The following is a 26322-nucleotide window of genomic DNA, read 5'->3' as shown; positions in this document are numbered from 1 at the left end:
ACAACAATCATTACAGTGAGTCCTCCTCCAAGTCACCCTTCTTTATTGTCTACGGGCAACATCCAGGTGTTCCTTTACCGGTACGTCCTGCCTCGGGTGTGCCGGCGGCCGATCTTCTGACCGAGGAGTTCTCCAGAGTATGGCAGGAGACCAAAACCGCGCTTGATAAGGTTCAAGGCCAGATCAAGAGACATGCCGATAAGAGACACCTGGATTCCCCACGGTAACAGCCCGGAGATAAAGTATGGCTGTCTTCTAAGTTCGTCCGCCTGAAGCAACCCTCGTATAAACTGGGTCCTCAGTATATAGGTCTGTTTGAAGTCTCGGCTCGTATCAACGATGTGGCCTACAAGCTGAAACTTCCCGCTTCGCTCAGGATTCCAAATTCTTTCCATGTCTCTTTCTTAAAACCTGTCGTACTTAACCACTTTCACCCCACCACCGGCCGTCCTCCTCCGCCTGTATCTGCACAAGATGTCTTTGAAGTCAAAGACAGTCTCGCAATGAAAAAGTCCAGAGGTAAGACCCTCTTCTTAATTGATTGGAAGGGTTTCGGTCCTGAGGAGAGATCTGGAGAGATCTTGGGAGCCTCGGGAAAACATTCAGGCTCCTCGTATCTTGGCCAGATTCCTTTCTGGTCTTAAGAAGAGGGGGCGTAAGGAGGGGGGTACTGTCACGCTCACCTCCTCCCCGGCGCCTGGCACGTTCACCTCCCTGGCTCTGGTCCACTCTGCGGCGTCTGCGGCAGCTGTCCAGACCGCTGCTGTCTCTGCTACCTCTGCCCGGGTCTCTCCATCTGCCAATGCCACGGCTCCACTGCTTGCGGCGCCTTCGGTCCCCGCCGCCTCCCGTGCCTTCACGCCGTCTGGGCCTCTCCGGCGCATCCGCTCCTCTCGCTCCGCCCCCTCTGCTGGCACCTGTCAATCATCCTTCCTGCGGCCGGCTCCTGCTCCTTCACACAGGCGTACTGCTAGATAACCACCGATCGACCAAACCGCTGCACGACCAGCTCTACCCTCGCCTACTGTATTATCACCCATCCCTTGAAGATTGTGAGCCCTCGCGGGCAGGGTCCTCTATCCTCCTGTACCAGTTATGACTTGTATTGTTTAAGATTATTGTACTTGTTTTTATGTATACCCCCCTCACATGTAAAGCGCCATGGAATAAATGGCGCTATAACAATAAATAATAATAATAATAATAATACGCCCCCTAGACCTGGCGTCCTATCTCCTGGTCCCATGGTTCAGCTGCACTCTGACCCGGAAGTTCTCTAGCATGTCCTATATCAGGCAGTCTCACCCTATGCTCACTGCCTGACTATCATTTGTGGTATCGGGTCCACGCGCTCCTGCGTTCCTCTTCGTTCCTGCGCTGTCTACCTCTCCGTGGCCTCCGCTGTTCTTCCTGTTTGTGACTTTCCTGTGTTCCCTCCTAGATCCAGTCCGTTCCTGCTTCCGTCCTCCTGCTCCTGTGTCTTGTCCTGTGCCGGTTCCTGCCTCTCGCCATTGCCAGTCTCGTCTGCCGTCTACCACCATTCCCGCAGTCTCAGCAGCCATCCCTGTGGCCGTTGTCATCTCTCATCTGGTCGCCTGTATTTCCCTGCCTGCTTACTTACCCGGCTGTTCCCAGGTATCATCTTCCGCAGCGATAATCTCCCTTGGGTCTGCCCCTAATGCTCCCAGTATAGGGGGTGGTCCACCTGGTTCAGCTCGCCCGAGGGAGGTTCGTCATCGCGGTCCTGAGGGTTCACGTCGGAGGTCCCCAATCTCACAAATAGACTGAGCAAACTGTCTAGATAGGGTAGGAAAGGAAAGACACTGTCTGCAATCATGCAAAACCCCTAAAAAATCCAACACGTCTGATGTACAAAAACACTGGGGTCTCATGACCTCTCCCCCCCTATATCAGCATTCTGGTGTGAACTGGCAGCAAATCAAAAGAGACTAATATAACAGGGGACTGAACAAACTGACACAAGCTGTAACATATGGAGCGGGGTCCAGCATTGCCCCAGCAGGGAGCACGCTGAACCCTCAGAGCAAAGCAGAAAGAGGCAAAACCAGATCAGATGCAAATCAGATTAGCAAATGAACAACTTAACTGAAAAATGCAGAATCAGGCAGGAGACAGCAGACCTCAAAATGCATAGGAAGAAACTAATCACCAGCAGCAACTGAGGGAAGCCTTGCTCACTTATATTCTCCCAGTCAGTAACCCCTGATTTCCAATCATCGTCGTCAAGTGGCAAACTTCTGTCAACCCAGCCAGCTCCACTACCTGCAGTAACCACAAGAGGGAGCCCCAACTCAGAAGACAGATCAAGAGAATTCACAACAGACAGCGTTGAGGCTACGTGGTCCACCACCGGCTGAGGTTGAGATGCACTCACCTCCTTTGGTTTCGCGGCTCCGCTCAGGCTAGCTCTCAGCTCCTCCAGGTATTGGTGCATGTGGGAGGCCGGGGTTTCTTCCGGCTCTACTTCCTCCTCTTCACGGATGTCCGCAGCACTCTCGGTCATGGCAGCGGCATCCTCCTCCGGTCGAGTTAGCTCCGTCAGCTTGTGGTCACTGCCGGTACTTATTTCCAGGGTGCATTTGCATTCCATCTCCAGCGGTCTGACGGGAACAGCTTCCGGGCACATTGGTTCCAGCATGGCCTGTCTCCTTAGTCAAGGCCTCGCTGGCGCAGTCACTGACGCCTGCGAAGGGGACAGATGCTCTGGCTCCTGACGTTGAGATCCAAATCCCGGCGGCCTCCTAGGTTCCTTTGTCACAAGTGAGAGATTTTCTTCTGCCAGGGTGGGGCCATCGCTGGCCTCTCCACCCATTTTGGGGCATTAGGAGGGAAAGGGCGTATGTCCGTCTACATATACCACTCCTTCCAGGGGTGGACCCAACATTGCTGACAGCTCACATATGGCGCCATCAGACGCTGTCACGCCCACGAAGTGCACCTTGTTGACAGGGACAGTCCATTTTGGTGCCACAGTTCTCCATCTTAGCAGTCGCCATCTTTGGGGTCCACAAGGTCACTTCCCAGTTCTGCATCAGTCAAATCCGGTACTTTAGCCATGTCCAATTTGTAGTATCTTTTGTCACATTCTTCAGTCTGTACATTACGGTGTCACTGCATTCAATTTAACTCTTCCCAAGTACTTCATCTCCACTGCGGTCTCACCGCCATATGGGGCAGCGAGATCCTGCCGACTATGCCACTTGTAAAAATACGGTAGCCGGGGGGTAGCCCCATCAGCCGCTCCAATACTCACTGTGCAGGAGTCTGCTTCATTCCTGGTACGTAGCTCACTCCTCCTGGTGTTCAAAGGACTGGAGTCAGAGGCTGGAATAAACTTAAACAGTTCAACTTTATTTTCTTCAGGACACAGCACATCCAATATGCCTTTAGGACTCTCAACACGGTACCAGCAATACATCTTCAACAGCAGCACTAGCTTCTTCAGCTACACCAGAGTGGACCACAAAATGACAACGGAACGAGGAGCCCAGTGAAAACGGCACTTCGACCTCCCTTCCTGTGACCGACAACAGCCCACGAAGATACTCGTCTACTAGGCCATCCACCCCCTTTTGGTTGTCCTGTCCGTGCACTCGCTGGTGGCCCACTTGACTACTTGATCAGCTCCCACACTCTGGCTGTCATCTCCACAGGGACTCTTCCACTGACCTCCCTGTCTAAAGAGCTCCCACATCCAGACTGACTTCTTCCACAGTGACTCATCCACTGGCTTCTCTATCTCATCAGCTCCCAGTCTAAGGCTGACGTCTCTTCAGTGGCTCTCCCACTAGCTGTTGCTGTAGGCACCACACTCTCCTCCTCTACTAAGGATGGCTGAGGGACTCTGCTTCACACCCTGTGTGCGCCAGCGAGGCTTGTCAGGATCTCTGCCTTCCCACTAGTACCAGAGGCTTCCCCTGACTGAACTGACTCAAAACATGAAATCTCAGCTAATTCCCAGTTCACACTCCCCTAATTAACGCTATAGTGTCCTAGAACTATGTCCTAATATGAGTGTACTCTACCATGAATGTGATTAGTGCCCCCATCTTGTGTCAACTGCACTGTCTCTACATATATATCTATATATATCTATATATATATATATATATATATATATATATATATATATATATAAAACCAGTGGCGGATAAAGTGGACCATGGGCCCGGGGCTGTTCATAAAACCTGGGCCCCAGTACCCCCCTTCCCAGGAAAACATTTTCTGTCAAAATTTTGTGGCTCTTCTCACAAAAACACTGCATATGCTGATTTTTAGGTATACAAATTGTAACATTTATTAGACCATAAAGACAAAGAAAAATTACTTTTTTCTCACAAGAAATTGTATTGTATGGTCAAACAATATAAATAATATTAAATATTCCTCAAAATCAACAGTCAAAATATATAATGTGGTATATACTGGCCTGTATTTCTTCATACAAGGTAAACATAAGGCTACATTCACTGTACCCCATGTAAGTGCAAATAAGAACATGTAAACATAATATTAAACAATAATTCAACATAATTATTTCTCTATACAGATGTATATCTGTGTGGGTGGTAGCCTAACAGGAAAAGTGCAATGAGCACAGGCAACAATTTCTTAATGGACTAGAAACTTAGATTTTTTTTGACACTGAAGATCATAAACTGCTCACAGACTTTTTCGGCGAGATTTTTTGGTGCTAAAGTCGTTGATGATTTCTGAGAGGTCTAGACTCTTCAAAAGCTCTTGTTCAATGCTCATTAAAGAGAGATGATTGAGTCTGTCTTGTCCCATTTGACTCCTCAACTCATTTTTAATTCGTTTAAGTTTTGAAAAGGATCTCTCACCTGTGCAGTTTGAAACCATCATGCATAAATACAGCTAGCTGAGCGCTGCGGTCCCCGTGCGGGAATTGACAGCCGTACGGACCGCAGCACTTGGTTTGCTGTGGGTCCGTACGGAAAACCCGCCACCATTCCGCCACGTGTGGACATGGCCTAAAAAGACGTTGCACATAAGCTGTAGGCCTACGGCCAATACGCACAAAATCGCCCAACGTGAACCTGGCCATAGGGGACGTGATGTGAGGACCTGAATGGGTTACGTTACATAATGCGTGCAGTGCACTGCTCACTGGTCCGAGGCTGTTCCTAAAGTCTGGGCACCCGGCACCCCTCTTGACCAAGGCCCCCCCCCCCATGCCGCCCACATCCACATAAAGTAGGTGAGAGAAAGATGTGGTAGGCAACTAAGGGCTAAAACACGTGTGCCGGCGATCAAGGACGGAGGCCCAGATGTTATGCGGTGTACTCTTAGAGGGTAATCATCAATAGGCAGGAAATGTACATTCAGTTTATAATATTTAATGAGCAATCAACATAGGGCTAAAATACATGTATAACAAAGAGTGTTTTTCCCCACATCCACATGAGTCAGTCATGACATACCTCCGCCCCACCCTGCTGCGACTTACCCCCAAGTTCGGAGAGGTGAGGAACAGGCAGTGCTGCTGCTGCTGCTGCAACACTGTCCACCAGGCACCAGAGAGTTCTTCTTACTCCTGTGATACACGGCGACGGCTGGGCTGTCAGTTGCCGGGCCCCGCTGTATCTATGGACACCAACGAAGGGGAGGGAACAGAGGAGCCGCTGCCAGAGTGTGAGTGGCCAGCGTCACTCTGATGCAGCCACATGATGCCAGTTGCTGGCCGGAATGAGCGCGGATGCTGCGGAGACAGGGGAGGAGGATCAGGTGACTGTGCCAGCCATTCAGCGCAGCGCAGCCGCCGACAATTGCCGCGACACGCGACTATTGGGGGAAGCCAAAATTGCGCTGCGGCGGCGGCTCCGGATTGGCCCCTGGGCCCCCAAAAAACCTTGGGCCCGGGGCAACCACCCCATCCACCCCTATTAAGATCCGCCACTGTATATAACACAATATGGCAGTAAACACATATACACAGCTTACATATAATGCACACATACAGTAAGTACATACAGTACATTCTAACATTTACAAGTGAACAGTGATAATATCTACAAGGCTAGGTCTTGACCTCCTTACATGACCAGAGCGCCCCTATAGAGGATAATGCTCCATGTGAACACAGCACCCTCTATAGAGGATAACGCCCTATATGATCGCAGCGCCCGCTATAGAGGATACCACAGTGCCTCTATAGAGGATAACCCCCCCATGTGACCACAGTGCCACCTATAGAGGATAACCCCCCCATGTGACCACAGTGCCTCCTATAGAGGATAACGCCCCATATGACCACAGCACCCTCTATAAAGGATAATCCCCCATGTGACCACAGTGCCCCCTGCAGAAGATAACGCCCTATGTGACCACAGCGCCCTCTATAGAGGATAATGCTCCATGTGACCACAGTGCCCTCTATAGAGGATAACTCTCCATGTGACCACAGCGCCCTCTATAGCGGATAACTCTCCATGTGACCACAGCACCCTCTATTATTATTATGCATTTATATAGTGCCATTTATTCCATGGCGCTTTACATGTGAAAAGGGGAAATATAGACAAGTATAATAAACATGTGTAAGACAAGGGACACACAAGTATATAAGGAGAGGGGACCCTGCCCGCGAGGGCTCATAGTCTACAGGGATGGGTGAGGATACAGTAGGAGAGGGTAGAGCAGGTCGCACGGTGGTTCAGTAGACCGAGGATCATTGCAGGCTGTAGGCTTGTCGGAACAGGTGGGTCTTCAGGTTCTTCTTGAAGGTTTCCGTTGATGATGAGAGTCTGATGTGTTGCGGCAGAGAGTTCCAGAGTATCGGGGAAGCACAGTTGAAGTCTTGTATGCGGTTGTGGGAAGAAGAGATAAGGGGGGAGTAGAGAAGGAGATCTTAAGATGATCGAAGGTTGCGTGCGGGTAGGTACCTGGAGACCATGTCACAGATGTATGGAGGAGACAGGTTGTGGATGGCTTTGTATGTCATGGTTAGGGTTTTGAATTGGAGCCTCTGGGCAATGGGAAGCCAGTGAAGGGCCTGGCATAGGGGGGAGGCTGGGGAATAGCAGGGAGACAGGTGGATTAGTCGGGCAGCAGAGTGTAGGATAGACTGGAGTGGTGCCAGAGTGCTAGAGGGGAGGCCAGAGAGTAGGAGGTGGCAGTAGTAGAGGCGGAAGATGGTAAGAGCATGCACTAGTGTTTTTGTGGTTTCGTGGTTGAGGAATGAGCGGATCCGGGAAATATTTTTGAGACTGAGGCAGCAGGAGGAGGCAAGGGCTTGGATATGTGGTTTGAAAGAGAGCGCAGAGTCGAGGATCACCCCAAGGCACTGAGCGTGCGGGACTGGGGATAGAGAGCAGCCATTGACATTGATGGATAGGTCTGGTGGAGTGAGATGGGGGAAAGATGATGAATACCCCCCCATGTGACCACAGGGTCCCTATAGAGGATAATGCTTGTGACCACAACACCCCTATAGAGGATAACCTCCCCATGTGACCACAGCTCCCCCTATAGATAACGCTTATGACCACAGTGCCCTCTATAGCGGATAACTCTCCTTGTGACCACAGCGCCCTCTATAGATAACACTCCATGTGACCACAGTGCCCTCAATAGAGCAGGGTTCCCCAACTGCAGTCCTCAAGGCCCACCAACAGATCATGGTTTCAGGATTTCCTTAGTATTGCTCAGGTGATAATTGCTTCACTTGTGCAATACGAAGGAAATCGTGAAACCATGATCTGTTGGTGAGCCTTGAGGACTGCAGTTGGGGAACCCTGCTATAGATAACACCCCATGTGACTACAGTGCCCTCTATAGAGGATAAACCCCATGTGATCACAGCGCCACCTATAGATAACGCCCCATATGACCACAGCACCCTCTATAGAGGATAACGCATGTGACCACAGCACCCCTATAGAGGATAACACTCCATGTGACCACAGCGCCACCTATAGATAACGCCCCATATGACCACAGCACCCTCTATAGAGGATAACGCATGTGACCACAGCACCCCCTATAGAGGATAACACTCCATGTGACCACAGCGCCACCTATAGATAACGCCCCATATGACCACAGCACCCTCTATAGAGGATAACGCATGTGACCACAGCACCCCCTATAGAGGATAACACTCCATGTGACCACAGCGCCCCCTATAGAGGATAACACTCCATGTGACCACAGTGCCTCCTATAGAGGATAACACTCCATGTGACCACAGCGCCCCCTATAGAGGATAACACTCCATGTGACCACAGCGCCCCCATAGAGGATAACACACCATGTGACCACAGCACCCCCTATAGAGGATAACACTCCATGTGACCACAGCGCCCCCTATAGAGGATAACGCATGTGACCACAGCACCCCCTATAGAGGATAACACTCCATGTGACCACAGTGCCTCCTATAGAGGATAACACTCCATGTGACCACAGCGCCCCCTATAGAGGATAACACTCCATGTGACCACAGCGCCCCCTATAGAGGATAACACTCCATGTGACCACAGCGCCCCCTATAGTGGATAATATTCAGGATTGAGAGTCCTCCGTAGTTGATACCTTTTAATGGCTAACTGAAAAGATGGTAATTACCATCTTTTCAGTTAGCCATTAAAAGGTATCAACTACGGAGGACTCTCAATCCTGAATATTTTTCTATCCACTGGCTAACACGGTACAAAGATATACATCTTTCCTGTATCCCTACAGAGGATAACACTCCATGTGACCACAGTGCCTCCTATAGAGGATAACGCATGTGACCACAGCACCCCCTAGAGAGGATAACACGCCATGTGACCACAGCGCCCCCTTTAGATACACTACTCTGTCAGAGCCTTTGACGTGCTCTCTTTTCCGCCGCAAGCGGCAGCACAAAAAGTGACGTTACAGCTGCTGGAAATGCGCAGGTACTACAAGTACCAGCAGGCCTTGGGCACTTAACGTTTCTCATTGGTTAGTCATTTCCATGAGATCACGCCTTTCTCGGGGGCGTGGTTTCGTTACTCTATCACACTCCTCAACTAGCCTTGAATGTTGTGACACAAGTCAGACACCCTTTTTGCGCGCCTAACAGTTTCCCCAATCAAATTACTGTTACTAAGCAGAAGTCGGAGAGTCATCCAATGAAAACGCTCGGCTTTTTAGTTTCCTGGTGAGTTTTGTTACTGGAGCCAATAGTATTTTTATCCCGGGAGAAGAGAGGCGGTGGCGTCAGCCAATCAGAAAAAAGATTCGGCGGAGGCTCCCGTTGCGGCGGTAGGTTGATTCCCGTGATTTTCTTCTCCGTCCGTGGGGTCACTGTGTCCCGGACTCCACAGCTATCTCACACGGGCGAGCGATACTCCCAAGTCCTTCATTCTGCAGGTGTCACCAGCTCAAGCTATCATATCGCGATAGGCGGTTGTCACTAGTGGGCACGTGGGAGAAATAGCTGAGGATGAGGTCATCTTGCAAGATTACCCCGCCCAAAGCCTAGAGGGTCAGATACTGGGAGTAAAGCACCCATATGGGGGGACGACGGATGAACAGACACCCACTCACCGGAGGGCCGAGGGGAGAATAGACCCCCCCCCCCCCACAACGGGGACCTAGAGGAGAATAGACCCCCCACACACCAGGGACCGAAGAGAGAATAGACTCCCCACATCGGGGATTAAGGGGAGAATAGACCCCCCCACACCGGGGACCTAGAGGAGAATAGACCCCCCACACCGGGGACCTAGAGGAGAATAGACCCCCCACACCGGGGACCTAGAGGAGAATAGACCCCCCACACCGGGGACCGAGGGGAGAATAGACTCCCCACATCAGGGACCTAGAGGAGAATAGACCCCCCCCACACATCGGGGACCTAGAAGAGAATAGACTCCCCACACACACATCGGGGACCTAGAAGAGAATAGACTCCCCACATCAGGGACCTAGAGGAGAATAGAGCCCCCCACACCGGGGACCTAGAGGAGAATAGACCCCCCACACCGGGGACCTAGAGGAGAATAGACCCCCCACACCGGGGACCGAGGGGAGAATAGACTCCCCACATCAGGGACCTAGAGGAGAATAGACCCCCCCACACATCGGGGACCTAGAAGAGAATAGACTCCCCACACACACATCGGGGACCTAGAAGAGAATAGACTCCCCACATCAGGGACCTAGAGGAGAATAGAGCCCCCCACACATCGGGGACCTAGAAGAGAATGGACTCCCCACACACACATCGGGGACCTAGAAGAGAATAGACTCCCCACATCAGGGACCTAGAGGAGAATAGACCCCCCACACACATCGGGGACTTAGAGTAGAATAGACCCCCCCACACACACCAGAAACCGAGGGGAGAATAGACTCCCCACATCGGGGATTAAGGGGAGAATAGACCCCCCCACACCGGGGACCTAGAGGAGAATAGAGCCCCCACACACATTGGGGGACCTAGAAGAGAATAGACCCCCCACACACCAGGGACCGAAGCGAGAATAGACTCCCCACATCGGGGATTAAGGGGAGAATAGACCCCCCACACCGGGGACCTAGAGGAGAATAGACCCCCCACACACCAGGGACCAAAGCGAGAATAGACTCCCCACATCGGGGATTAAGGGGAGAATAGACCCCCCCACACCGGGGACCTAGAGGAGAATAGAGCCCCCACACACATTGGGGGACCTAGAAGAGAATAGACCCCCACACACCAGGGACCGAAGCGAGAATAGACTCCCCACATCGGGGATTAAGGGGAGAATAGACCCCCCACACCGGGGACCTAGAGGAGAATAGACCCCCCACACACCAGGGACCAAAGCGAGAATAGACTCCCCACATCGGGGATTAAGGGGAGAATAGACCCCCCCACACCGGGGACCTAGAGGAGAATAGAGCCCCCACACACATTGGGGGACCTAGAAGAGAATAGACCCCCCACACACCAGGGACCGAAGCGAGAATAGACTCCCCACATCGGGGATTAAGGGGAGAATAGACCCCCCACACCGGGGACCTAGAGGAGAATAGACCCCCCACACACCAGGGACCAAAGCGAGAATAGACTCCCCACATCGGGGATTAAGGGGAGAATAGACCCCCCCACACCGGGGACCTAGAAGAGAATAGACCCCCCACACACACCAGGGACCGAGGGGAGAATAGACCCCCCACACCGGGGACCGAGGGGAGAATAGACTCCCCACATCAGGGACCTAGAGGAGAATAGACCCCCCCACACATCGGGGACCTAGAAGAGAATAGACTCCCCACACACACATCGGGGACCTAGAAGAGAATAGACTCCCCACATCAGGGACCTAGAGGAGAATAGAGCCCCCCACACATCGGGGACCTAGAAGAGAATAGACTCCCCACACACACATCGGGGACCTAGAAGAGAATAGACTCCCCACATCAGGGACCTAGAGGAGAATAGACCCCCCACACACATCGGGGACTTAGAGTAGAATAGACCCCCCCACACACAACAGAAACCGAGGGGAGAATAGACTCCCCACATCGGGGATTAAGGGGAGAATAGACCCCCCACACCGGGGACCTAGAGGAGAATAGACCCCCCACACACCAGGGACCAAAGCGAGAATAGACCCCCCACACCGGGGACCTAGAGGAGAATAGACCCCCCACACCGGGGACCTAGAAGAGAATAGACCCCCCACACACACCAGGGACCGAGGGGAGAATAGACCCCACACCAGGGACCTAGAGGAGAATAGACCCCCCCACACACATCGGGGACCTAGAAGAGAATAGACCCCCCCCACACACCAGGGACCGAAGGGAGAATAGACTCCCCACATCGGGGATTAAGGGGAGAATAGACCCCCCACACCGGGGACCTAGAGGAGAATAGACCCCCCACACACCAGGGACCAAAGCGAGAATAGACTCCCCACATCGGGGATTAAGGGGAGAATAGACCCCCCCACACCGGGGACCTAGAAGAGAATAGACCCCCCACACACACCAGGGACCGAGGGGAGAATAGACCCCACACCAGGGACCTAGAGGAGAATAGACCCCCCACACACATCGGGGACCTAGAAGAGAATAGACCCCCCCACACACCAGGGACCGAAGGGAGAATAGACTCCCCACATCGGGGATTAAGGCTAAGTGCACACGTAGCAGAAAATTTCTGCTCAAAAACCTGACTCCCTTCCCAGAAACCGTGCCTTTTTTGTCTTCGCGGTTTCTGCTCGTTTTTTGTGCAGTTTTGATGCGTTTTTCCCGGCGCGTTTTCAAAACGCATTGAACTAGCCAGAAACGGAAAAATCCGCGAAATTAATGAGCATGCTGCGTTTTTTACCGCGATGCATTTTTTTCGGGGTAAAAAACGCATCAATATGCACAAAAAGTGCAAAATGCATAGAAATTAATGGGAAGCTTATTTTTAGCGGTTTTATTAGCAAAACCGCTAAAAAAAACGCTGTGTGTGAAAACAGCCTAAGGGGAGAATAGACCCCCCCCACACCGGGGACCTAGAGGAGAATAGACCCCCCACACACACCAGGGACCGAGGGGAGAATAGACTCCCCACACTGGGGGATTAAGGGGAGAATAGACTCCCTCACCGGGGACCAAAGGTAGAATAGATGCCCGCCACACCAGGGGCTGAGGGGAGAATATACCCCCCAAACACCTACACACATTTGGGGACAAGTGGAGGATAGTTCCCCGACACCAGGGACCTAGGAGAGAATAGACACCCCCACACTAGGGGTCGAGGGGAAAATAGACCCCCTACACCTGGGGCCGGGGGGAGCATAGACCCACTCACTGGGGACTGAAGGGAGGATAAACCACTCCCTCACAGGGGACCGAGCAAAAAATGGACCTCCCCCTTACAGGGGGCCAAGGGTAGAATAGTCCCCCTCACCGGGGACCAAAGGTAGGATAGATGTCCCCTCACCAGGGGCTGAGGGGAGAATAGACCCCTAAACACCTACACACACATGTCGGGGGCCGAGTGGAGGATAGATTCCCGACACTGGTGACCGAGGGGAGAATAGACACCCCCACACCCGAGGTCGAGGTGAAAATAGGCCCCCTACACCATTGGCCGAGGGGAGAATAGACCCACTCACCGGGGACTGAAGGGAGGATAGACCCCCCCCCCCTCACAGGGAACCGAAGAAAAAATAGATCTCCTACCTGGGGCCGAAGGGAGAATAGACCCCCACACCTTGGGCTGAGGGGAGAATAGACCCCCACACATTGGGCTGAGGGGAGAATAGACCACCCACATCGGGGACCTAGCAGAGAACAGACCACCCACATCGGGGGCCGAGCGGAGTATAAACCACCAACATCGGGGGCCGAGTGGATAATAGACCACCCACACCAGGGGCTGAGCGGAGAATAATCCACCCTCACTGGGGGCCGCGGGGAGAATAGACCCCCCACACCGGGGACTCAGGGGAGGATAAACCCCCTCTCACCAGGACAGAGGAGAATAGACCCCACACTGAGAGCCAAGAGGAGAATAGACCCCCCCTCACTTGGGACCGAGGGGAGGATAGACCCCCCACACCGGGGTCAAAGTGAGAATAGACTCCCACAGTGGGGGCAGAGAGAATAGACTCCCTCACCGGAGGCCGAAGGGAGAATAGAATCACCACACCAGGGGCCGAGGGGAGAATAGACCCCCCACACACACACACTAGGGACAGAGGGGAGAATAGATGCCCCACACCAAAGCCGAGGGGAGAATAGACCCCCTCCCTAACCAGGGACCGAGGAAAGAATAGACCCCTCCTTTCAACGGGAGCCGATGGGAATAAAGACCCCCCCCCCATCACCGAGGAGCAAGGGGAGAATATACTCTTCCACACCAGGGGCCGAGGGGAGAGTAGCTCACCCCTCAACAGGGACCAAGGGAAGAATAAACCCACACCTGGGCCCAACTGGAGATTAGACTTCCCACACCAGGGGGCGAGGGGAGAATAGACTCGCATTACCGGGGACTGATAGGAGATTAGACCCCTGCACAAGGGGCCGAGGTGAGAATAGACCCTTTCACAGGGGACCGAGGGAAGAATAGTCCCCCCTCACACCAGGGGCCGAGGGGAGAATAAACCACACCAGGGGCCGAATGGAAAATAGATCCCCCCACACTACAAATGCTGAGGGGGGAGAATAAACCCCCAAACCAGGTATCGAGGGAAGAATAGACCCCCCACACACACACCAGGGACCGAGGGGAGAATAGACTCCCCTCAACCGGAGACTGAGGGAAGAAACCCCCCCTCACCGGGAACTGAGGGGAAAATAGGCTCCCCCACCAGGGACCGAGGGGAAAATAGACCCCCCACACCAAGGGCCTAAGGGAGAATAAACCCCTCTCACCGTGGACCGAGGGGAGAATAGACCCCTTCACCGGGGACCGAGGGGAGAATAGACCCCCCTCACCGGGGACCGAGGGAAGCCTCACCGGGTACAAAGGGGAGAATAAATCCCCCCCTCAGCGGGGACCGAGGGGAGAAAAGACCCCCCCAGCAAGGGGAGAATATACTCTTCCACACCAGGGGCCAAAGAGAGAATAGACCCCCACCTCAACAGGGACCGAGAGAAGAATAAACCCCGCACACCAGGACCCGACTGGAGAATAGACTCCCCACACCAGGGGCCAACGGGAGAATAGATCCCACAACACCAGGGGCCAACGGGAGAATAGACCTCCCTCTTCGGAGTCTGAGGGAAGAATAGATCCCCCTCACACCAGGGACAAAGGGAGAGAATAGACCCCCCATACACACCAGGGACCAAGGGGAGAATAGACTCCCCCACCACCACCAGGACCTGAGGGGACTATTGTCCCCCCTTCATCTTGGACAGAGAGGATAATAGATCTATCCACACCAGGGACAGAGGGGAGAATAGACCCCTCCACACACACACACACACCAGGGGCTGAGGGGAGAATAGATCATTCTCACCTGGGACCAAGGGGAGAATAAACCCCTCTACCTCAGGGGCCGATGGGAGAATAGACCCCACCTCACCTGGGACCGAGGGGAGAATAGACCCTCCCCCAACGGGGTCCAAAGGGAGAATAGACCCCAACACCAGGAGCTTGGGGAGAATAGACCTCCAGCTCACCGGGGACCAAGTGAAGAATAGACCCACACACACCAGGGGCCGAGGGGAGAATATACCCTCCTCACCAGGGACTGGTTGGAGAATAGACTCACCAGGGACCGAGGGGGAAAATAGACCCCTCTACCCCAGGGGCTGAGGGGATAATAGATTCCCTCCTCAATGGGGACCGAAGGGGAGAATAGACCCCCCCACACACCAGGGGCTGGGGGGAGAATAAACCCCCCCCCTTACCAGGGGCCGAGGGTAGAATAGACCCCCTTGCCGAGGTGAGAATAGATGCCCCCACACCAGGGGCTCAGGGAAGAAGAGAACCCCCTCAGCTAGAACCAAGGGGAGAATAGACCCTCCCCTCACCGGGGGCCGAGGGGAGAAAAGACCTCCCCACAAACCAGGGTCCGAGGGGAGAATAGACCCACACACACACCAAGGACCGAGGGGAGAAAAGACCCACACACTCACACCTGGGGCAGAGGGAAGAATAGACCTCCACATATCGGGGGCCTAGGGAGAATAGAACCCCCCAAGGTGATGAGGGGAGAGTCGATCCCTCCACACCAGATGCCGAAATTAGAAAAGCTCCCACACTGGGGATCGAGGGGAGAATAGACCCCCGCACTGGGGACCAAGGGAAGAATACACCCCCCACACTTGGAACCGAGGGGAGAATAGACCCCCTTTATCAGGAACTGAGGGGAAGATAGATACCCCTCACCGGGGATCGATGGGAGAATAGACTCCACATTAGGGACCAAGGGAAGAATAGACCATCACACCAGGGGCCGAAGGAAGAATAGACCAACCTTACTGTGGGCCGAGAAGAGAATAACCCCCCCCCCAACTAGGGACCGAGGGGAGAATAGACCCCCCACACCAGGTGCCGGAGGGAGAATTGACCCCCCTCACCGAGGACCTATGGGAGAATAGACCCCCCCACACCAGGTGCCAAAGAGAGAATAGACCCCCACACCATGGGCCTAGGGGAGAATAGACCACCCTCACCAAGAGAATAGACTACCACATGGGGGACCAAGGGGAGAATAAACCCCGTTCCCGACCGGGGGCCAAGGTGAGAATAGAGCCCCCTCACCTGGGGGCTGAGGGGCGAATAGACCCCCACATCAGAGGCTGAGGGGAGAATAGACACCCACATACACACATCGGGGGCCGAGTGGAGGGTAGATCCCCCACACTGGGGACCGAGGGGAGCATAGACTCCCCCCAACAACGGGACCAAGGAGAGAATAGACCCCGAAACACACATCGAGGGGAGAATAGACCTCCCTCACCGGGGGCCGAGGGGAGAATAGACCCCCTCACCGGGGGCCGAGGGGAGAATAGACCCACTCACCGGGGGGCCGAGGGGAGAATAGACCCCTCACCAGGGGGCCGAGGGGAGAATAGACCCCTCACCAGGGGGCCGAGGGGAGAATAGACCCCCTCACCAGGGGGCCGAGGGGAGAATAGACCCCCTCACCAGGGACTGAGGGGAGAATAGACCCCCAGACCAAATATGACATGTCTGTGGGTTACTGGAGGGGCAGAAACTATTTACCAGGATTCTGATGGCCGTATCAGCCACAAAACGTTACCATGCATAACCTTAATTATCCTGATTCTAGGTTTAACGGGAGTTATTAAATTCGACCTGGAATAGACAAAGAAAGTTTTGGAGTGAAACTAAATAAAATCACACTTAACTGGCCAGAGTAATAAAAGTGACCATCAGCTGACGGGAGGGGGGAGTGGATAGAATTTAACAGAGGCAGACACAGGGGGCTGCGGTTGAGAGGGGAATCGCTTATGAGCTTGGTGGAATCGCTTATGAGCTGGGTCTTTCACAAACCAATCGGAGGATGGCAGCAGGCAGCCCTGGATGTGTACCTAGGGTATTAGGAAATAACTCATATTTTCCTGACAGACCCAAACACCGGGGGCCGAGTATAGAATAAAATCCCCACACTAGGGACCGATGGGAAAATAAGACCCACCACGCACCTGGGGCCACCAAGAGAATAGACACATATATCGGGGTCTGAGAGAATAGTCACCCCACACCCAGGGCTGAGAGGAGAACAAATTTACCCCCACACTAGGGAACCGAACTGAGAACAAACACCCACAGTGAGGGGTCCGAGGGGAGAATTGACCCCCCATCGGGGACCGAGGTGAGACTAGAGTCCCTTACACCGGGAGCCGAGTGGAGAATAGCCCCCCACATACACACTGGGGACCAAGGCCAATGAGAGAACACAACCGCACACCGTTGGCTGAAGTGATAATAGCTCTCAAACTGGGTGGATGAGAGAGGAATAGATCCTTCACTCCTGGGCTATGAGAGGAATAGACCCTTCAAGTCATGGTCCAAGGTTATATTCCATTCCCATCCTCTCCACATCGGGGGCTGAGGGGAGAATATATGCAAGAAGCGGGTATCCCGGTGACTGTGGGGTGTCCTGGTGAAGGTGCACATTTTGATGGTGGCTGTGGGGTCTCCCAGTGACTGTAAGGTATCTTGATGGCTGTGGGGTGTCCCGGTGAAGGTGCAGGTTGTGATGGTGGCTGTATGTTTTCCCGTTCGCTGTCTGTTTTCCCGTTGGCTGTGATATTTTACAGTGGCTATGGGGTTTCCCGTTGGCTGTGGGGATGTCTGTGGCTGTGGGGTATCCATTGCTGTGGGGTGATTCCAGAGGGCTGTGAGGTGTCTTGTTTGCTGTGGGGAGTCGTGGTGGCTGTGATGTTTTCCGGTGGCTGTGGGGTGTCCCCTTGGCTGTGGGGTATCCGTGGCTATGGGGTGTCCCGTTGGATGTGGAGTATCCTTGGCAGTTGGATGTTTCCGGGGGGCTGTGGGATGTCCCGTGGATGTCATGGTGGCTGTGATGTTTTCTGGTGGCTGTAAGGTGTCCCGGGTACTGTGGGGTATCCACTGCTGTGGGGTGTTTCCGGAGGGCTGTGAGGTGTCCCGTTTGCTGCAGGGTGTTGTGATGGCTGTGATGTTTTCCAATGGCTGTGGGGTGTCCCGTTGGCTGTGAGGTATCCATGGATGTGGGTGTTTCCGAAGGGCTGTGAGGTGTCCCGTTTGCTGAGGGGTGTCGTGGTGGCTGTGATGTTTTCCGGGTGGCTGTGGGGTATCTGTGGCTGTGGGATATCCTGGGCTGTTGGGTGTTTCCAGGGAGCTGTGGGATGTCCCGTGGGTGTCGTGGTGGCTGTGATGTTTTCTGTTGGCTGTGGGGTATCCGTGGCTGTGAGGTGTCTGAGGTACTATGACTGTGGGTGTTGCCGGAGTGCTGTGAGGTGTCCAGTTTGCTGCGGGGTGTCGTGGTGGCTGTGATGTTTTCCAGTGGCTGTGGGGGTGTCCTGTTAGCTGTGGGTTATCCTTGGCCATTGGGTGTTTCCGGGGGCCTGTGGGATGTCCCGTGGATGTCGTGGTGGCTGTGATGTTTTCTTTTGGCTGTGGAGTATCCTTGGCAGTTGGGTGTTTCCGGGGGGCTGTCAGGTGTCCCGGTGGCTGTGGGATGTCCCGAGGGTGTCGTGATGGCTGTGATGTTTTCTGGTGGCTGTGGGGTGTCTTGTTTGCTGTGCGGTGTCGTGGTGGTTGTGATGTGTTTTCTGGTGGCTGTGGGTTGTACAGTTGGCTGTGGGGTGTCTTGGTGGCTGTGATATTTTCCGCTGGCTGTGGGGTATCCGTGGCTGTGGGGTGTCCCGTTGGCTGTGGGGTGTCCTTGGCTGTTGGGTGTTTCCGGGGGGGCTTTGAGGAGTCCTGGTGGCTGTGGGATGTCCCTTTGGCTGTAGGGTGTCTTGGTGGCTGTGGGGTATCCGTGGCTGTGGGGTGTCCCGTTGGCTGTGGGATATCTTTGGCTGTTGGGTGATTCCGGGGGTGTCTTGGTGGTTGTGGGGTGTCTTGGTGGCTGTGGGGTGTCCCAGAGGCTGTGGGGTTTCCTGGGGACTGTGGGGTGTCACGTCTCTGGAGTGTCCCGGGTACTGTGGGGTATCTGTGGCTGTGGGGTATCCCGTGGCTGTGATGTTTTCTTGTGGCTGTGGGGTGTCTTGGAGCTGTGATGTTTTCAGTTGGCTGCGGGGTATCCGTGGCTGTGGGGTGTCCCGGATACTGTGGGGTATCCGTGGCTGTGGGGAGTTTCCGGGGAGGCTGTGAGGTGTCCTATGGGGTGTCATGGTGGCTGTGATGTTTTCTGGTGGCTGTGGGGTGTCATGGTGGCAGTGATGTTTTCTGGTGACTGTGGGGTGTCCATGGCTGTGGGGAGTCTCGGTGACTCGCAAGCAGCAGACTAGTTGCAGACGTTTCTGTGACCATGTCATAAATGAAAAGATCTGCGGTATTTGCTGCACATGAGCATGTCTGTAGATGATGAGGGTTGTTGTCTCTGTGTCCATAGGTCTTGCACACAGGAGGGAATGGCCGAGGACGTGCTGTTTGAAAACCTCTCGAAGAAGGGAGGACTGACAGTTGGAGAAGCCCCAGAGGAGACTGAGCCCAGCAATCTCCTGCAGAAACTGCGCGACCGCATCTCGTGAGCAGCTCCTACATGACTAGTACAGGGTGCGCTGGGGTGTCCAGCCAGCAGAGCTGATTCTACAGCTGCAAGCTAAGTGCGGCCAACTCCACTTAGTGGTCCACAGGCTGGTGGGATGACGAATAGGCACTCAAATTAGTTATAGTGAATGCCTGTTTTTCGCCGTCTGCTGACTGTCACTTTCTTTTCTTTCTGCAGGAAATCGGTTCAGAGTAAAGTGGACAGTATCCTGGTACGTAGCCATTGTGCCACCTCGTCTCTGGGGGGAAGTGACTGACCCTCTCCATGCTTCTCTCATACAGGGAGACGTTCAGAAGCTGACGGATTATGACAAGCTTTATCTGTACCTGCAGCTGCCGCCAGGACCCAGCAGCCCAGAGAAAAGGTACCAGCTGGGACCCCAGGCTAGAGGGTGTGGGGGTAACAGTAGTCGCACTGCAACTTGTGGCTTGTACTGATAGTGTCGATAATGGCCTTTCTGTGTTTGCGCAGCCTGGATGTGAGCTCTGTGACCACAGCAGAACATATGCATGCCTGCACGTGGATCCGCAACCACCTGGAGGAACACACGGACACCTGCCTGCCCAAGCAGGACGTGTATGATGCCTACAAGTGGGTATGGCACCAGCTGCCCCCAGACCCTCGTTCACAGACATTGCCACCTCATACACCTTTGTTGTGCCTTTTGTGTAGACGCTACTGTGACAACCTGTGCGGGAGACCCCTCAGTGTAGCCAACTTTGGGAAGATCATTCGAGAGATATTCCCTAATATCAAGGCCAGGAGACTGGGAGGAAGAGGACAGTCCAAATATCCTTCTACTGGGGATTTTATATGGCATGTAGGATGGTTGTGTGTGTGTGTGGGGGGGGCAGGGAAGGATCATGCGTCTATATGAGTGGGGGTAGAAAAGGATCATGCGTCTGTGGGTGGGGGCAGGAAAGGGTCATGTGTGTGTGGGGGCAGGGAAGGATCATGCGTCTATGTGGGTGGGGGCATTGAAGGATCATGCGTCTGTGGTGGGGGCAGGAAAGGGTCATGTGTGTGTGGGGGCAGGGAAGGATCATGCATCTATGTGGGTGGGCGCAGAGAAGGATCATGCGTCTGTGGTGGGGGCAGGAAGGGATCATGTGTTTGTGGGGGCTGGGAAGGATCATGCGTCTGGGTGAGGGCAAATAAGTATCATGCTTCTGTAGGTGGGGGAAGGGAAGGATCATGTGTGGGTGATGGCAGAGAAGGATCATGCCTGTGGGTGGGGGCAGGGAAGGATCATGCATCTGTAGGTTGGGGCAGGGAAGGATCATGTGTGGGTGGAGGTAGGGAAGGATCATGCGTGTGTAGATTGGGGCAGGGAAGGATCGTGTATGGGTGGGGGCAGGGAAGGATCATGTGTGGGTGGAGGTAAGGAAGAATCATGCGTCTGTAGATTGGGGCAGGGAAGGATCGTGTGTGGGTTGAGGCAGAGAAGGATCATGCATCTGTGTGGGTGGGAGCAGGGAAGGATCATGTGTCTGTAGGTTGGGGCAGGGAAGGATCATGCGTCTCTAGTTTAGGGCAGAGAAGGATCATGCATCTGTGGGTGGGGGCAGGGAAGAATCATGCATGGGTGGGGGCAGGGAAGGATCATGCGTCTGTGGATGGGGCAGGGAAGGATCATGCGTCTGTGGGTGGGAGCAGTGAAGGTTGAGGCGTGGGTGGGGGCAGGGAAGGATTTTGCGTCTGAAGGTTGGGGCAGAGAAGGATCATGCGTCTGTGGGTGGGGGCAGGGAAAGATCATGCATCTGTGGGTAGGGGCAGGGAAGGATTATGCGTCTGTGGGGGGGCAGGGAAGGATCATGCCTCTGTGTGGATGGAGGCAGGGAAGGATCATGCCTCTGTGTCCTTAACCACGTGAACGTATTGCTACAGCGGCCTGCGGAGGAAGAGCATGGTTAGCATGCCACCCTTACCCAGCCTGGACCTGAAGATGACAGAAAGTGTAAGCTGCCCTCCCCCACATGCGCCAGCCTCTCCTCCTGTGTCACCAGTATATAATGTGTGTACCCACGTGTGCTTCTCCACAGTCTGAGCTGACCGATCTGGTCCAGTCCTACAACAATGACGTCATTAACGCCTCCTGCGCCCTGATCTGTAACTGGGCCGAGAAGATCCTGAAGAGATCCTTCAACAATGTGGTGGAGGTTGCCCAGTTTCTAATTCAGCAGCACATAATTAACCCCCGCAGCGCCAACGCAGAGCTTGTCCTGTCTATGGTTCTTTCAGGTAATCACACTGCCTCCCACACCCCCAATTGGTTTGGATTTTGTGCTTAAAGATGCCATTACCAAGATGTCTAAAAATCTTGTCTTTGGGGCAGACAATTCCCAGAGCAGTGGGCAGAAGGTCCAGAAACCGCTCCCAGAGGCTGCAGGAAGTAAGAGGCCGGGGTCTCCTGACAGTGGAGCAGAAGCCGCCACTAAGGTATCTTCCCGTCTGCCTGCAGCTGTGCTATAGCCGGTTGGCTGCTTGCACTGGATGGTTGGATTTGGCTCTGGCTACCCATCTGGACATCAGTTTCTCAAGTTATCGTTGCTGCTGATTTTGTGCCTATTCTTCCATGTTCTTTTTATTTTTCAGAACAAAAAAAACACAATGGCCCATCCTGTGAGTCCGTCACAGGTGAAGAAACGGCCTGCAGAACCTCAGAAGCTGGCCAACAGCCCACAGGTTGATGCCTTGGTGGCCCGTCTCCCTGTCCTCTTACCTCGACTTCCAACAGAAGAGAAGTATTTAAGCTCCAGCCCCCCTGTCCGATTTAACCCACCCGTCCTGGCACCTAATATTATCCCCGGACAATTAAAAGTATCCCCCCTGCCCTTTACCCACGGGATGCCCCTTACAGTGACTGGAATGAATGGGACTGGCCTGGTGTCTCAACCGGTGGCCCCGCCGGTCATCAGCATGATATTGCCCGATATGAGTAATCTGGAAGCTCGCACTCTCAGCAAAACTAACCAGAATGGTAGCAAAGACTTTGCGGGCAGTATGGCCGACAGTAAAGTAGCCAGACGCATGGCCGCATCTGCAGAAGAAGGACAGTCCAAGAGAAAGCGGGGCCGTCCACGAAAGATGGACGCCTCACAGGGTGTTCCTGTCAAATCACCTTCACAAGTAAGTACGGCTCCAAAGAAGGTCATCACAGAAAGCAGCACCTCCGGGCAGAGGAGGAACAGTGAAAGGGGGTCCAACGCTTCAGTGGTACCCAGACCACTTGCACAAGACAGAACCTCCATTACTGGAACTGACAACCAGCTGACAGTGTCTCACAGAACTGTGGACGTTTTGGACGCTGCAGTCGGGGCTGACACAAAGATGGTCCCCGAGACTGTCCCTAACCAGGTCAGTGTCATCCAGGACGGACGGCAGAGCCTGGCTCAGTGGACAGTACGTCCAGGCGATAGCCAAAAGCCGCAGCAAGATGAGACTTCCAGCGTAGGACTGGCCAAATGAGGTGCGGCCTGGCGTCCCTGTATCACATGCTGCACATAACTGTCACTGGGAATAGAGCCATACAGTCACCCTCCGCAGTCATCACATACATGTATACTGTATATACCACCCAACCAACGTCCGCTCATCTATATCATGTGCTAACCACAGATTGGCTAATATCAGATTTCTTATAAACCATCTCGGCATCTGCTCATTTTACTGCTCACCCTGGAGTGGTGAGAGCTGCAGTGTAAAGCATGGTAATACAGGGTTATATGCTGTGACTGAGGGAGGAGCATTCAGAATCTCCTTATTTTACCATCACACATACAGAATTGGTTTGCAGAAACAATCCCACATACCAGACTGGTCTACCAAAATGTATGCAGCAGGTCTGCTGTGTGAGTATGATGGAAAAGCTCAGGAATCTACAGTGAGACCATTGATGGCCGTGGTGCAGATTCCTCCGTCACTCGGTTCCTCTATGTGAGCTCCTATCATGTACACGTCCTGTAGTGACACCAGCAATAACCGTGGTGCAGATTCCTCTGTCATTCGGTTCCTCTATGTAAGCCCCTATAATGTACACGTCCTGCAGTGGACCAGCTATAACTGCAGTGCAGATTCCTCCGTCACTCGGTTCCTCTATGTGAGCTCCTATCATGTACACGTCCTGTAGTGACACCAGCAATAACCGTGGTGCAGATTCCTCTGTCATTCGGTTCCTCTATGTAAGCCCCTATAATGTACACGTTCTGCAGTGGACAAGCTATAACTGCAGTGCAGATTCCTCCGTCACTCGGTGATGGCTGCTGTGCATATTCATACATCACTCGGTTCCTCTCTGTGAGCCCTTATTGCAGGGGTGGGGAACCTTTATCCAACCGGGGGCCATTTGGAAATTTCTACCATCATTCGGGGACCACACAAAAATGATCACCTTGAAAATTACCCTGATATATTTAGTCAAACAATTACGGTAACTCACCCTTAATGTGACGGCTGGAGCGGCTTCCCTTTGGTGCAGCTGTGATACTGATCATGTTGCTTCTCACAGCTGCTTTTCCAGGTTAGTGTCGGCCACGAGAGCAGCTAACTTTTTGTCATAGTAAGTTTTGTAAATTATATACATCACATTGGAGACACTGAGACAGCTGAATATACATCACATAGAAGATGATGGGACTGCTGTATAAGCATCACATGGTAGACGCTCTGACTGCTGTCTATATGTCACATCAGAGACACAGACTGCTGTCTATACATCACATAGGAGACCGGGACTGCTGTCTATACATAACAGGAAACATTGGGATGCTATATATGCATCACAGGAGACTGGGGTCATAAAAATTACAGAAGGGGTTAAGGGGGGGGATAGACATCACAGGAGATGTTGGGACATATTCTTCACCGGGGAGGCTGGGGGGAATAGACATTACTGAGTGGCTATATACATCACTAGGCAGCACAGACAGCACTGGGAGTTTATATGTCACGGGGGGGAATATACATTATTGGTGGGGTCACATACATCACTGGGGGCTATATACATCACAGGTAGAAGGATATACAGCACTTCTGGGGTAAATGCAGCACTGAGGAAAATGCATATCACTTGGGGGCACATATAGCATTGGGGGAGGAGGATATACAGCACTTAGGGGGACAGGTATTGCCGGAGGTACATAGCTCACGGGGGGGGGGGGGGCACAGAGCTGGAGGGGGCAGCGGTCACATGGGAGCACAAATATCACAGGGGGGCACAAAGCTGGGAGCCACAGAGATCACGGGGGCACAGAAATCACAGTGGGGCATATAGCTTGGGTGGCACATAGATCACAGGGGGGGCACAAAGCTGGGAACCAGAGATCAATGGAGTGCATATAGCTGGAGGGCACAGAAATGGGAGCAGAGAGCTCACAGGGGAACACTCTGTTCCTCTATATGGGCCCATATGTAAACGTCCTGCAGTGAGACCAGCAATAACCGTGGTGCAGATTTCTCCATCACTCAGTTCCTCTGTGAGCCCTTATGTACACGGCCTGCAGTGAGACCAGTGATGGCCGCTGTGCAGATGCCTCCATCACTCAGTTTTCTATGTGAGCCCCTATTATGTACACGTCCTGGAGTGAGACCAGCGATTACTGCGATGCAGATTCCCCCCGTCGCTCAGTTCCTCTGTGAGAGTCCCTATCAGGTACTCATCTGGCAGTGAGAGCAATGATCACTGCAGTGCAGATTCCTCCGTCACTCGGTTCCTCAATGTGACCTCTTATCATGTACACATCGTGCAGCGATGGCCGTGGTGCAGATTCCGCCGTCATGTACATGTCCTGCAGTGAGACCAGCGAGAACCGTGGTGCAGATTCCTCTGACACTCGCTTCCTCTGTGTGACCTATCATGTACACATCCTGCAGTGATGGCCGTGGTGCAGATTCCGCCGTCACGGTTCCTCTATGTGAGGCCTTATCATGTACACGTCCTGCAGTGAGACCAGCGATAACCGCGATGCAGATTCCCTGTCGCTCAGTTCCTCTATGTGACCTATCATGTACACATCTTGCAGTGATGTCCATGGTGCAGATTCCTCCGTCACTCGGTTCCTCTATGTGAGGCCTTATAATGTACATGTCCTGCAGTGAGACCAGCAATAACCGTGGTGCAGATTCCTCCGACACTCGGTTTCTCTATGTGACCTATCATTTACACATCCTGCAGTGATGGCCGTGGTGCAGATTCCGCCGTCACTCGGTTCCTCTATGTGAGACCTTATCATGCATGTACATGATACAGTGAGACCAGCGAGAACCGCGGTGCAGATTCCTCCGTCACTCGGTTCCTCTAGGTGAGGCCTTATCATGTACATGTCCTGCAGTGAGACCAGCAATAACCGCGGTGCAGATTCCTCCGACACTCGCTTCCTCTGTGTGACCTATCATGTACACATCCTGCAGTGATGGCCGTGGTGCAGATTCCGCCGTCACTCGGTTCCTCTATGTGAGACCTTATCATGTACATGTCCTGCGGTGAGACCAGCAATAACCGCGGTGCAGATTCCTCTGACACTCGGTTCCTCTATGTGAGGCCTTATCATGTACACGTCCTGCAGTGAGACCAGCGATAACCGCGATGCAGATTCCCCGTCACTCAGTTCCTCTATGTGACCTATCATGTACACATCTTGCAGTGATG

At 53.4% G+C, this 26322-nt stretch overlaps 1 protein-coding gene across 7 annotated transcripts in view; it reads left to right on the top strand.

Annotated features, from left to right (window-relative positions):
• RFX5 (regulatory factor X5) overlaps nucleotides 1–23324 on the top strand; it is a 35107-nt gene extending 11783 nt beyond the window's left edge. Inside the window, exons 1-10 of one of the 7 annotated variants that reach the window (XM_073552407.1) lie at nucleotides 1617–1635; nucleotides 19518–19652; nucleotides 19854–19887; nucleotides 19958–20040; nucleotides 20148–20267; nucleotides 20349–20465; nucleotides 21552–21633; nucleotides 21719–21917; nucleotides 22012–22115; nucleotides 22272–23324. In XM_073552407.1, coding sequence (XP_073408508.1) covers nucleotides 19537–19652; nucleotides 19854–19887; nucleotides 19958–20040; nucleotides 20148–20267; nucleotides 20349–20465; nucleotides 21552–21633; nucleotides 21719–21917; nucleotides 22012–22115; nucleotides 22272–23144 — 1728 coding nt within the window. In that variant the 5' untranslated portion in view covers nucleotides 1617–1635; nucleotides 19518–19536 and the 3' untranslated portion in view covers nucleotides 23145–23324. Of the gene's footprint in view, nucleotides 1–1616; nucleotides 1636–9038; nucleotides 9170–9255; nucleotides 9274–9295; nucleotides 9382–17442; nucleotides 17493–19517; nucleotides 19682–19853; nucleotides 19888–19957; nucleotides 20041–20147; nucleotides 20268–20348; nucleotides 20466–21551; nucleotides 21634–21718; nucleotides 21918–22011; nucleotides 22116–22271 lie in introns of those variants that run through there. The other 6 variants (XM_073552404.1, XM_073552409.1, XM_073552405.1 and 3 more) reach the window with 6 other exon arrangements.
• The last annotated feature ends 2998 nt before the right edge of the window (nucleotides 23325–26322 follow it).

This window comes from Dendrobates tinctorius, unplaced genomic scaffold (genome assembly GCF_039654945.1).
Source record: "Dendrobates tinctorius isolate UK_male_01 unplaced genomic scaffold, ASM3965494v1 ptg000189l, whole genome shotgun sequence".
In the NCBI taxonomy this organism is placed as follows: Eukaryota; Metazoa; Chordata; class Amphibia; order Anura; family Dendrobatidae; genus Dendrobates; species Dendrobates tinctorius.
This window is presented reverse-complemented; position numbering and strand designations above follow the sequence as displayed.